General features: G+C 40.4%; 3 protein-coding genes across 3 annotated transcripts; 2 read left to right on the top strand and 1 right to left on the bottom strand.

Annotated features, from left to right (window-relative positions):
- Positions 1-4138: 4138 nt before the first annotated feature.
- On the top strand, positions 4139-5130 carry SARC_05695 (hypothetical protein). The gene is made up of 2 exons (XM_014300439.1): positions 4139-4548; positions 4641-5130. Exons 1-2 carry the CDS (start codon positions 4222-4224, stop codon positions 4737-4739), a joined length of 426 nt encoding a protein of 141 aa, XP_014155914.1. The 5' UTR covers positions 4139-4221; the 3' UTR covers positions 4740-5130.
- Positions 5131-6629: 1499 nt separating this feature from the next.
- Positions 6630-7509, top strand: SARC_05694 (hypothetical protein; the record flags this gene model as incomplete). Its single annotated transcript, XM_014300438.1, has 1 exon — positions 6630-7509. One exon carries the CDS (start codon positions 6630-6632, stop codon positions 6951-6953), a length of 324 nt encoding a protein of 107 aa, XP_014155913.1. The 3' UTR covers positions 6954-7509.
- A 606-nt stretch (positions 7510-8115) lies between these two features.
- SARC_05693 (hypothetical protein) lies at positions 8116-8860 on the bottom strand. Its single transcript, XM_014300437.1, has one exon. It carries the CDS (start codon positions 8634-8636, stop codon positions 8253-8255), a length of 384 nt encoding a protein of 127 aa, XP_014155912.1. The 5' UTR covers positions 8637-8860; the 3' UTR covers positions 8116-8252.
- Between the last annotated feature and the right edge of the window lie 5073 nt (positions 8861-13933).

Raw genomic sequence — 13933 nt, 5'->3', positions numbered from 1 at the left:
GGTTAATATACTTTAGTAAAATCAATCATTTTGGCAGGGGAGATTGTGTACAAAGTCAACACGTCGCTCATGGATGGCACGTCTTTGTATAATAATCGAGTAGTACTGGAGAATGCACTGGGCGTGACACTACATCGTTGGTTTGCACTGACCGCACATATACACAAAGTTCATTATTGGCTGAAAGTATCAACCTGAAAAAAGAAAGACCACTGACTAAAACATAACTATCATTTGCTCATTTGTCCCAAACGAATCGTGCTGACCAGGATGTGATGAAAAACAATTGATGCCAGGCCTGGCAGAATTGTTTACTATGGGTTAGAACTTATTCAAACTTAAGGAATTCGGCAAGGTTTCTTTGGATCCATCAGTTGACAGCAGTTCGCCGACACGAACGACATAAAACATGCAGAAAATCTATACTAGGAACAGGACAAATCTGCACGGGATATTGGGAACGAGACATGTTGACCGAATTTTGCAATTTTATTTTATTTAAACCCCTAAAACCCTGTCCAATTGAATTCGTGACGGTGTAGTGACAACTTTCGATTTGACAATAGATTCAATGAAAATATTTTGCTACCTTACGAGGTGTTTGTTTTCTGCTCAAGTGTCAGGCCTTACTGTATACAAAAGCAGAGGTCACAGGATAATCAGTACTACAAGTCATTGCAACGTGTTCACTTCTAGAGCCTTCTGATTAAGCTGCATCATTGTACCACCAATGTACATGGTGAGATACCTCGTGCAATACACAACCTTTTCTGTTATGGCCGTGCCTCTACTGCGTTATTGTAGAATGTAATTTCTTCTATATTTGGACCCCACTAGGCGGGTTTTTATAACTCTCTAATGCTGGTTCGTATTGGGGTATGTCATACTTGTAACTACAGTGACCGACTGTAGGATTTCACTTGTACTGGTGAACCAGTAAAATATTCGCACTACTCCTGTAGTCATGGAGACACGACATTCTGATTCGCTACTTTGAATAGAGCAGACTTCCGTTGAACCATATCCCTGGCAACAGCACATCTGTGGATTCATCTGTGATCGAGCAATTAAACTTCCTATTGGGTACTCCCACGCCGGCCTTATTAGGTAAGTATTGTTGCCTAGTACGGTAGTCCCAGGGCGTTTTTTAGAAACGACTTGGGCGTTCCATTCATCCTGGCTACGATCTTTTGAACGGCAGGGTAGGTGATACAATGGCTACCACTAATCTGGTTTGGCGATAGTCGATGCCTGTACACCACATGGCTCTGCCTGAGCGATTTCTGGAGCACGGATATGACTGAGTCTAATAAAAATGTATACACCTTATCTTCCGGATCACAGTATGTATGATCCAGTTCGTAGTAAATCGTAGACTCAAACGCATCCTGTATCCGTGACTAGGGACTGCAGCCTATAAATCTCAGGTATTGATTGACTGTTCTCATAGCTACGGATCGGAGCGTAGACAATGCTATTGGCCGCGGCAATACTATACTTAGTAACAGAACACATGTGCGCCTTTGACGTCATCGTCTCCGCGCATAGCTGAATTATAAACCGATCCCTTACAGCCACGTTCTTCGCCAAACCCCCCTAAATAAATTAATTGTATAGAATATATATCTCCCAGGAGAATGATTGCCAGGCCCAAACTTTTGCGGAGGCCGGCAGTAGCAGAAGAGACACTATTAATGTTTGTGTTACAATCCGGAACCCAGTACTGGCCTATCGGGCTCTTTGTACTCTGAGCTCAGATATCTGTCTTCACATGCGCACGTGCCTAGTCACGGCCTCTTGGCTAAATCCACTGGCAACACCTAAATTAGATGTATCACTCCTGCGATCTGTGTAGGGCTCCGGGGGCTGCTTTTGTCTCACAAATTACGTGCACGCTGTGACACGATAAACAATCGTATAGAGTATCTGAGCTATCTCCAGCCCATCTCTACACACTCTATGCTGTCCATTGCGGTGTACATCATCTGATCGTAACTAGATACTCCAGTGGTTTAGAAACTAAATAAAACGTTCTGTAGCTGGCACGGTGTTGATGTGTTTCCAATATCGGCTTGGTCGTTATTGAAAGACTACAGGTCTCAGTCCAGATTTTACAGAACGAGAGCTAATCAACTTGCTTAAATTACTCCTGAGAATTGAGTTAGTACTTAACCGACTCCCGAGAGTAGATTAGGTTTTTCAACGAACTCCCGAGAGTGGATTAAGTTTGCCAACCGCAACATTCTAAAAATAGCTGCTGTTATATGCGAGTCACAACCAATGCGGATAGGCGTCATGTGAGCAGCGTGAGATATTGTTGCAGAGAAGTCGAAATAAAATAGCATCAAAGTGTTAAAGTGTTCTGCATAAGGTTTCTCATACTGACCATATGAGATTTTACCCTGGCCAGCCCAAGCGGCTGAACTCTAGCACAAACACTTTGAGTGTAAAACCAAAGGTGAGGACAGAAATAAACACCTACATTTGCACTTTATTTAAAGTCTACTACATTCCACTCTAACAGTTATGGCTGAATTATTCTGAGGCTCAATCAGATTCGGTCTGGAAAATTTCAGAATTCCGTCTCTAGTTCTACACTATTGATTTTGGGGTGACTGAAAAAGATGGTTCATATTTTTATTTTTTTGCCAAAAGGTTGTGGTGAAAATAGAATATGGAGGGTTTATTTCTTTGGTGGTAGGCCTCGCATAAATACTAAATAGTTCAATAATACAATACCAATACATAAGTACTGAATCAATACAAATGGGAATAATCACAGACCAACGTCTACTCTTGAATCTTTTCAAGTGACCAAAATGTTATGAGTGTAGGGTGGTAGACTTTGAATAGAGTGCAAATGTAAGTCTTTGTTTCTCACCTCACCTCTAGCTTATCACCTAAGATATTTGTGCTAGCGTTCAACCGCTTGGGCTGGTCAGGGTAAAACCTCAAATGGTAAGTTATAGTAACCTCCTGCAGAACACTTTTAACACTTATTGCTCATCTTGCACAACGTTTTCTTGGGAGCTTTTCCGTGTGCTGATATGGTATAGGGAATCGTTATTGGGAAAACTTCAAAATATCTGACATACCACACAGTACATTATTCAAACTACAAATAAAAACCATTTATAATTGTCTCAAATGCTATATGGTACTAATCCAAATTATTTTAAATAGGCATACATACCAGGCATTGCAATTAAACATCCCGATTTTTTCATCTGTCATACGCATCCCTCTGTTGCTTTTCGTCGGCGGATATTAATGCATAAAAGACCCGTTCAACGGCATCAAACGAGTCCGAAAGTTGGAGCTTGGTATCGCGAGCGGATTCTGATTCCAATCTTGTCATACTCGGCGACAGAAAATAGACACGTAAAAGATCATGCTAAAACGATCAAGTGGCATATAAAGGGGTATGGAGTACTCAGCCTTCTCTTCCGTAGTATCACGCCTTACTACGAACCCTAACGTATCACATATTTTACGAGCTACCCGAGAGAAACCATCTTCATCAAATTCAAGCTTTTGCTTATATGTTGGGATTGGGAATTTGATATCCTTGTATATTTCCTCTTCTTCACGCCTTCTATTCTCAATAGATTGTTGGATTGGACCTCCTATTTGATGTTGCTTAGTGAAGTAAACATCATTTTTGGCATTATGGGGAACTATAGAAACGTTATTAGAAATCATTTATAATTGTCTCAAATGCTATTTGATACTAGTCCAAATTATTACGTTATCAGAAACCATTTACAATTGTCTCAAATGCTATATGATACTAATCCAGAATATTAAATATTTTAAATTGGCATACATACCACGCATTGCATATAAGAGGTACCCCACTATCTACTACCCTTGCGGGGTAGTTAATAGTAACATACGTTTACTGGGGTCCGACGGTACGTTTTCTATTTACCCTAACTTGGGTTTTTAGGGGTTTTTTTCGGGTCCCCCCCCCCATAAAAATTTAATTAAATTAAAAAGTTAAATCATTATTAGCTTACGGACGTGAAAATATAGGCTTTGGGGCACAAAATTTTGTTCTTGAATTTGGTAGGACCGCACTTTATTTATTTTTGTTACGTCACCACTGTACCAGATTCTGACTGTAACTAAAAAGTAAAGTGCACATGTATTCTTATCTATAACATCTCCTCTATTGTACACACTATCGAACACCACATAAAGTTGTATAGCTTGTACACTATGGGTATCACTGGGCTGTTCAACCTAGTCCGCCCTGTGTTTGAGAAGACGTCGCTATCTCAACTTGTAGGCGTTTTAGGGATATATGCTAGTTATTTAGCGCACAATTTTGCAAGTACGCATGCGATAGAGATCGTGATGGAGAACAATTTCCAACCCTTTCTCCTTGACGTTTACGCTTCGATTCAGAGGCCACAATCGTACGGTTTAGGTACATTTAGAGTGTTTATGGTATTTGACGGCTATCGAGATAGAGAGAAGAAGGTCAACGAGGAACGAGCCGCAAAACGAAAATCTGCAATGGAGGTCATCGATGTACACATCAAGGTATGCTCGATACATTTATATTGTAGGGACATGATATAGTACAATTTTCTGATACACACAAGTATTTACATAGCGTTGAATGCCTTTATTAGACGTTCCACAGGCTAAGCGGAAAGCAACTGGCTTTGACAAACTTAAAGCTTGTAAGGAAGCTGTTTCATTCTTCAATCTGGACATGGCTGAGATGCTGATGTCACTCTGTCAAGATGTGGATATAGACTTCATCGTATCGCCAATGGAAGCCGAGCAGCAGCTCCTGGCGCTTTATTAGTTATTGGATGTACAACCCTGATTATGGATCAACGTTGGAAGTCTGGCATCGCAGATATCTTCTATAGAAAGAACTGTAAGCACACTAATATTGAAAAGATAGTAGACCTCAGCGATAAGCAAGTTTCATTTCTTCAAGCCGTGCTTAACTTCGGGGTTGACTGTACGGTGTCAATGGCCGCCAGTCTGCTACAATCAGACTATCGTATCAAAGCGGGTTTCACAGTGAATTCTTTCTGTGTGTGGTTGGAATGGCACTACGATGACCGAAGTACACGAACTTATGTTTGAATAGTGCTTATGAGTTCAAGGGTTGGTCTGAAGACGTGTGCGTTCAGACAACAAATGAGATAGCTATAACCAATTTTATGTATTTTTGCCAACCAGTATTTACGGTGGCGACTAATCATGTGGACGAGAATTTCAAAGCAACTAATGTATTTGGAGAAGACTTTCATTTCCAAAATTACATTTGCATGCTGTTCTATCTACTTAAGGATTCTCGTCAAGTATTAATAGATATGTCCGAGACAATGCTTAATGATGAGCGCTTTGCGCAATACTACACATTAGATATGCAACAACAAAACAATCTTAGAAATGGTGTGTATGATATCCGTCATAAACCGTGGTCTAATAAGTGGAACAAGCGGTTAGGTTGACCGCCAATCTCGTGGAGTGCTACTAGTGTAGATTCCGATATACTGAGCTTTAATAAGATGTTGCTTCCGGCATTACGTGCATATGCAGTTCAGCGTGGAATAGTAATACCAGCACGTTTTTCTACAAAACCGGTAATAGTTGAGTATTTAGCACAGAATTTGGATTGTGCATCCGCCGTTCTTACCAAACAGCCAATTCCTGAGGTTCCGACGGCGTTGTTTGCCGCACGACTATCCATTGAAAAGGATCTATGAGATGCATGCGCTCAATTACATTTCACCACTTATGACAACTAAGCCGTAGACCGTGTACTAGTTGGTTCTAAAGTTATTAAGGTTTACTATGGCAAAGCAGCTTATACGTTGCGTCAAAAGAGAGAACAAGAACAACGGGCGATTGTCAATTTGCGTGTGGCGTTTTTAAAACTAGCCGACGATCCTAAAAGAAAACATCCAGCACTGATGTATGTAAGGGGTGGAGTGACACGTTCATATAGACACGATAAAATGAATGTGGTTTGTGTATGTGTTATCGATAAAGATGGAGACACTGGTGCATGGTTTGTCGACTCGGTAGAGGACTGTGCATGTCTTCTACCAATAGCACCCACTAAATAGTAGTAACGGATAAAGGTGAAGGTGACTACAAAATACTTAATGTATCTCCCTGTCACAATCATTACAATTGTGTGCACACGCGAGCAGTACTTGAACGCGTGCGTGAACTTGGAGATCCCGGATCAACTGATAGTACCTGTTCATGGTCAAAGAGTCCTAAATCTCGGAAATTTAATGCTAATCTGATCTCGCTCGACAGTCACAGCCTATCAGGAAGCAAGGGATATTACGATAAGGTGGTGTGGTGTGCGATATGCAGATGACTGCTCCATATGGAGAACGTGACTGAAACAGCTCTTTATCACAAACACCAAACCAATTGGAACTAGTTTGAAACTAAACGAACTATTTTGCGTACCAAAAGAACGAGAGAACAATACAGTAAAACTATCTACAAAACTTGCACGTCTCGCGGCCACTATTATGCTTGCTCGAGAGTTTGTAGACCAGAGTAAAGATTTCAGATGTACAGTTAACAGATCTACCTTTAATCCACTGCGTAAGTCACATATGAATGCGCTTTCAGTTGAAATGGATAAGGATGAACGTGCAAAGTACATGGCCTATCGAAAAGAAAAATTGAGCTGCTATGCACGTCTCGCGGCCACTATTATGCTTGCTCGAGAGTTTGTAGACCAGAGTAAAGATTTCAGATGTACAGTTAACAGATCTACCTTTAATCCACTGCGTAAGTCACATATGAATGCGCTTTCAGTTGAAATGGATAAGGATGAACGTGCAAAGTACATGGCCTATCGAAAAGAAAAATTGAGCTGCTACAATCCCGAGAAAGCATCTAGAGGCCTGAAAATGGATCAAGTTTTGGATTGGTTGGATGAAGAGACTAATGAATAAAGTACAATTTTAATATGTGCATGTGCTTATGATTTTATATTAGATCACATCTAGTGGCACATCTGGTTCTCCGTCAGACTAGACAGTTCTCTCTTTCGCCATCCACCAATCGGTAATAGGACAATCGAGATTGACTAGACCACGAGCTACTTGAGCCTCGTGGTCTGTGATATCAATTTCAGATACCGGGTTGTTTAATCCACTGAACCCTAGATAGTTACGAAGCTCCTCCATATTTCGCTCGATAGGATTGCGTTCTCAAGCTATATCTCTGTCTGCCTGGCCTCTCTCCATACTGAAGGCAAAGTGCCCGACTTGCTTCTTTCTGGGAGTACATACACATATACCCAGCTTTTCTAAAATGCAGGAGACTCTAAATAAAGTGCGAAATGTATGTATTTAATTCTGACCTCAACTTTGGTTTTATACCTGAGGTGTTTGTGCTAGTGTTCAGCCGCTTGTGTTTGCCAGGGTAAAAATTCATATGGTCAGTATGAGAACCCTTATGGAGAACACTTTAACACTTCGATGCTATTCTATTTCAACTACTCAGACCAGATTTTCCATCAAGAAACCGAACGAATTTCGCAATTTTATTGCGCCATCGACCGCGTCCAGTTGAATATGTGACAATCGCAACTCTCAATTGAACATTAGATTCAGTGAGAAAAATCTGGTTTGTCGACATTTATGTTTTCATGTTTTTTGTTGGGGTTTCCGCTTTTGCTATTTTGTACTCTTTTGAATTATAATGCACTTTAATTGAAGTGTTATTCTTTCAATAGTTAATTTAAGCACAAGCTATTATTAAATTAAACTAACACTCGATTTTAACAGCGGTTAATGTACTTTAGTAAAATGAATCATTTTGGCTTGGGAGATTGTGTAGCAAGTCAAAATTGTCGCTCATGTATGGCAAGTCCATGTATAATAGCCTAGTAGTATTGGATAATGCAGAGCGCGTGACACTACGTGTACGTATAAAAAAAAGTAGCATTCTTCATGGTTAAGGTTACAAGAACAGATATTAGCAACGCATTGGTGTAGATCAATAGATATAAATAAATAATAAATATTATAAAATATATACGGAGGTGAACGAAAGAGCTGATTATACAAGAGGTAAAAATTAGATGTGTGTATGTCACAAATATATGGAGGTGAGCAACGGAGCTTGTTATGCTAGAGGTAAATAATAAAGGTGTGTATATTAAAAGATACATGGAGAAAGCGACAGAGCTGGTTTAATAGAAGTAAAATTGTAGGTGTATTAAAATGTACAAATATATACTGAAATTACTAATATATTGCATGCTCAATATACGTCCAAACTGGGGTTCTCGGCGGCGAAGAACTCTCAAGCTTCTCCAGACACATGAAGTGATTATTGGGCTGACAACAGATGATAATCTGAGGTGCATTAGGAGTCACGTTGGTGATCCCGACATCACCACAATCGTCTTCCACCTCCATTTCGACTATGTTGAGAGCTTTAGGGCTCACATTGGTGATCCCGACATCACCACAATCACTATCCACCTTCATTCCGACTATGTTGGGAGCTTCAGAACTCACATTGGTGATCCCGACATCCCCACAATCACCTTCCACCTCTATTCCGACTATGTTGGAAGCTTTAGGGCTCACGTTGATGACCCCGACTCCACGACAACCAAGTTTCATAGCTATTTCGTTTACCTTTGGTAGATTAACGATCACGTTGCTGATCCATTTTCACCACTACCAGGTTTCATTCTTGTTCCGCCTACATTCCTCACGTTGGTGACCCCGACTTCATCGCAACCTCGTTGCATACCTACTCGACTACGTTTGGTATATTAGAGCTCACGTTGCTGATCCCTTCTTCACCTTAACCAAGTTCTATTCCTATTCCGCCAACTGCACCACAACCACGGTCACATCCATTTTGAGTGTGTTTCGGACGCTATCATCAAAAGTCAATTGTTTGATGGAAGCATCGCGTGATTGAATGTTTGAATCAACCACGTGATCCTTTCCATTGATTGCGTTTCCAACCATTTTGATAAATAGTATCAAGTTAACAACTACTTACGTTTTAGTAATATAAATCTCAGTACCTTGTGAAAACTCAAAACTTTCGCTACATTTGATACCTATCTTTGATACTTCCGAGATGCTCACAGACTGCTCTGGGAAGACAATTGTCATCCCCTATAACATTATGTACACGGTGCAAATTGCCATCGGGTAGCACCGATGCTCGTACGCATGCACCAATTCTTCAAAGGGTATTTTAGGGAGTTTGGATTTAATTTTTTATCCTTCTCACCCTTATCATTCTCCTTCTTGCTATGGTCTCCGTCGTCTCAGATCAGGACCTCATCTTAACCCGCCATCATCCTTGCCGTCGGCCTAACGTTTCAGGGTTTTGCCTTTCTCGTCTCCAATACACCCACCATAGTTTGTGCAATATAAATACTTTTATTTAGCTGAACGACGCGGAGTCACTCTCACTGGCGTATCAACATCGACAGCTCCGCCACCTTTGATTGGTGTAACCTTACTTGCAGCACAATCAATCAGACAGACTTGATTTTAAATGCAATTAAGTAAAATGAATCATTTGGCTTAGGAGATTGTGTACCAAGTCAACACGTCGCTCATGCATGGCACGTCCATTTACAATAGTCGAGTAGTACTGGAATATGCAATGGGGGTGACCTTACGTGTACGCAAAAAAAAAAAGAAACATTCCTTTTGGATAAAGTTACCAGAACAGATCTTAGCATCGCGTTGGTGTAGATTAAAAAATATAACTATGCGATTGCATGATTAGAAACTTTTTATTTGTTTTGTTTATTACCTCTAGTGACTATTTGTCACCATCGCTGATTACCATAATACTACGTTCGATGTATTTTTTTCTTCTTTCTCTATATTATAGTCGTTGTGTACACAGTACCCACGCATGACCTGTGAAAGGTTGTTATCATTGTCTTCAAGGTAGCTTGGATACTTATCAATCTCAACCACTAGATTGTCATCATGCCGATTAAGTATCAGCCTATTATCTTTATATCGAGAAACATCCACAGCTATTGAAACGCCATCGACTGGCATTGATGAGCTCCATGGCTGTCAGTAACCGTGGCATCGGCGGTAGGGTTAAAATCACGGCATTTAGCTTAGTATCGATCCGGTTCATGAGACCGTCGCCAAATTCGTCCAGTAACTTTACCTTGTCGGTAATACAATTCGACAGTATTAAATTCAGGGCACACAGCTTTGTCACGGGTGGGCCACACGACGGCGGAGGCGCAATCACCAGCTTTGGTGGAGTATTAAGAATCTGAGAGTCTAAAGCCGCAACGAAAGTTTCACATCTTTGGTATCAAAACGGACAATACCAATGATACCAAATTAGTGAACGGACAGCTATTTTTTTTCTCCATTCATGATACATATCTTCAGAAATATTCATATTCTACTTAAAAGTTCTTGCAGTCTCGCGATGTTCACGGCCAAATGTGGAGGGTACACTTAGCTGCATCCTATATTTAGTTAGATGGCCAGGTGGTGGTTTGCAGCCTTTAGCCATGTCGCGAGCTCAGCATGAAAGCCATTTCCTATTTAAACTAGGTATTTATTGAACAACTACTTAAATTGTGATTGAAATGAAGGACTATAGTCTGCTTCAATACTTATTTTTCTTAGCCAGAGAATTATGAATACGAAGCAAACCAACCCAAACCAAAGGGTGAGTGGAAGGTCTGTCCACGTAAACTGCTTTTGCTTGCTTTTACTCAAGCCACTTTCCACATGATAGATCACTTCTACTTAGATTATAAAAAATAAAATAAACTGACATTCATGGTCACGACGGCCTAGATTACATATGATGTGTCTGGATAACTTGTTGATATTCCTGGTAACACTCATTATGTACTGACGTGGCGGCCTGGACTTGTGCTGGGATGGTCGTGAGCAACCTCTAGTAAACTGTGCATGGACCGAGCCCATTTGTGCTATTCATTCCCTGATATCTCGTCTTTGCTGCAGTCCATACTAGTGTCCAAACAACTAAAATTTACCGACAGTTTTTTCTCACTCCCGTTTCAATTTGTTAGTATCAATCTTTACTCTCTTCTCAGGTCGTGTGCCTACTGCTTTATTTGTCTGTCGATTTCCTTTTTTCAATGTTCTATTCGCTCGATTAGCCATGTTAGACTGTTTTTCGCTGGTATTTTTTTAAGAAGTAATTCAGTATTGTCGAGAAGAGTATCCCACTCTTCACGGCGTAGCTCGTTTTTTAAAGGTCTCATCTATTTCGGTCCTGGATCACTTGCCGGTCCTGATTTTGCATTTTTATTGAGTTTTGGACTGCCAATAATTCTTTGGCAAGGGATAGTTTCATCTTGTTCAGATAAATATATTTCTGTAGTTCCGAATTAACTGGGACTGGAACAGTTGTATTATCTAAGTGTACTTCTTGTCCAGTGACTCTAATATTCCTTGTAGCTCTTTCACGTAATCCAACAATGCCTGAAACTGAACCTGAGATACTGGATTTTGACGGGGTTGCGATGGGGTTTTTGGCGATTTTATCTATTTAAAATCTTTCGTGTTTTCACCGACGTTCGGGTCACAGGGTTCAAGGTATTTTCTCATTTTCAAAAATTATCTCTGAAGTCGCGGGCACAGTATCGGCTTCTGCGTTTATGCTTTCCATAATTTATAATGCCGCCACCTTGTAAGATGATCACACACAGCCTGCGATGCATGAAGTTTGCCAATATCGCTCCAGCAGCGACAACACGTGACTTCGCCAATTACTTAGCCGTGACATCCACGTACTTCTTAATATTTTCACCTAACTGCTGTTCTTCCTGACATTCAACATCCAGCAGCTGGTGCGAACCCAAATAGATCAGCCGTGCTTTCCGCAACAACAACCTCCCGTCGCAGTCCCAAAACGTGGTACTGTAATGAGCTGGGCCTCCACATTAGACTCTATGTTATAAACGTACTCTTAAGCAGTACGTAAATTATAAACGTACTTAATAGTACGAGGAACCTAAGTTTCCTAAATGTACTCTTAATAGTACGAGGAACTTAATTTTCCTAAATGTACTCTTAATAGCACGAGGAACTTAAGTTTCCTAAAATGGGGTTTAATTGTTTTATTCATTAATACCTTTTCCATTCTACATATCAGATATTTGGACGAGGCCATTAAAAGGCCTCAGTGAAATACCAAACATAAAGAGTTGGTCTAGTTCTATTAATAGAACTTTATTTACTTTCCAACTTTATAAATATCTGAATGCTTCGGTAGCGAGATGGCTCAACCGAATATGGGTTGCTAGGGACTATTAACATTACCTAGTTGATCCTCCGATCAGCCAACCAGATGTGCCAGTCTGATGAAGGCTAAATCGGTAATTCTTGATAGTGGCAAGTTATTGGTCAAGACAATAACTAAGGACATCAAGAGTATTTTTATTTATTTAATTTATTTTTTCTAAAGATAAGATTTTATGAGTCTCTCGGATTCGCCCCAGTGAAACATACCATAGTTACTAATAGAGCGACAACGAAACATTAAATAAAATCCCTTCGGCGGAAACAGTACTGAGAGGATAATATATAGGCAATGTCTCAGCCTCACAATCCCTCAGAGTATTGCTGTTTTCACGAGGCATACCTAACTTTACTAAATGTCTTATTTCGTTTATTTACTTTGATATTTTCACGATACTTAAAAATTTACCTACGCGTTTATTTATTCTAAGGCGTTAATATCGCCATGAGAGACCGAATCTCACAGTACATGTTGTAACCCTTAACAGCCCACATGACGTACGTCTGGATACCCTGCAGCAAACTTTCAACCATCCATGGAGACATAGACTAAAGTCCTGCTAACCGCCCCGCCATTTCCAGCATGGCGTTCCTAGGCTAAAACCCATATACACTATGTATATTGTTAGCTGAAAGTATCAATCCTGGCAAAAAAAGACCACTGGCTGTCAGATAACTACCATTTGCTCATCTGCCACAAATATATTGTGCTGTCCAAGACGAGATAAAGAAAAGCTTTCACAATCATTTACTTAAGCGCTGCTTCTTGTGTTCGCCAAGTTAGAGTTGTAGCGATCTTCCTTAAGTCTAATTCCGCCACTGGATGTGCTAGAAGTATATCTTCTTTGCATTGAACCCTACTACCCACAACATATAAAATATTAGGTCATAATGATTCAGCCTTATCTGACCACTTAAGTGCCATACCTGTAATAGCTTTTCTCTCACCCACTGTCATACCTTGAAGACTATGTACTGAATCCGCCTTAGCTACGCGCAAGGGTAGTCCGGTACGACTGCACTTCCTACAGTCGCATCTTAATTCTGTAGTGCTCACGATTACGTTCTTTCTCTTCTCTTCGCAGTTAATATTATTATTTTTCGTCGTTACTTGATTCGATAAATGGCTCCCCTCTGTATTCGTACATCTCGACAACGACTACAAGTATTTCGTTTTGGTTGTAACCATTTGTAAATATAATATCTCTAATTACACCTCGAGACTGATTCGCAAGTGAGACTTCTGGTATTAGATTGACAGTTGATTTAAACATCATTCCGATAGAAAAGTAACTCACTAATGGAATTGCAGCGGCCATACCCAAGCTTCGAGACCCTTTCACGTTACCCACACCACTGGATTTACCGGTGTACAACGCCTTCACTACACTACAGTCGACCAGCCGTAGGAAGACCGTCATCTGCATAAATACACCTCCTGAATAATTCACCATATCGCTAACAGGTGTGTCCTAGTATACACTTGCCCCACATAAAACATTCATCAATCATCAAAAATTATTTCATCCTATATGGGCTCGATAAGATTTTTTTTGTACCGCCGGTCGACGGCGACCCGACGACACGAACGGCAGGTAACATTCAGTAGATGTATGTATTTTGTTACGGATTTTGAT

Source organism: Sphaeroforma arctica, assembly GCF_001186125.1.
Source record: "Sphaeroforma arctica JP610 unplaced genomic scaffold supercont1.372, whole genome shotgun sequence".
In the NCBI taxonomy this organism is placed as follows: domain Eukaryota; class Ichthyosporea; order Ichthyophonida; genus Sphaeroforma; species Sphaeroforma arctica.
This window is presented reverse-complemented; position numbering and strand designations above follow the sequence as displayed.

Excerpts from the sequence above, each read along its gene's own strand:
- SARC_05693 (XM_014300437.1), bottom strand. The coding sequence starts at position 8,636 with ATGAAACTTGGTTGTCGTGGAGTCGGGGTCATCAACGTGAGCCCTAAA.
- SARC_05695 (XM_014300439.1), top strand. The coding sequence starts at position 4,222 with ATGGGTATCACTGGGCTGTTCAACCTAGTCCGCCCTGTGTTTGAGAAG. Across the intron at positions 4,549-4,640 it reads TCATCGATGTACACATCAAG|ACGTTCCACAGGCTAAGCGG; the intron begins GTATGCTCGATA and ends TGCCTTTATTAG.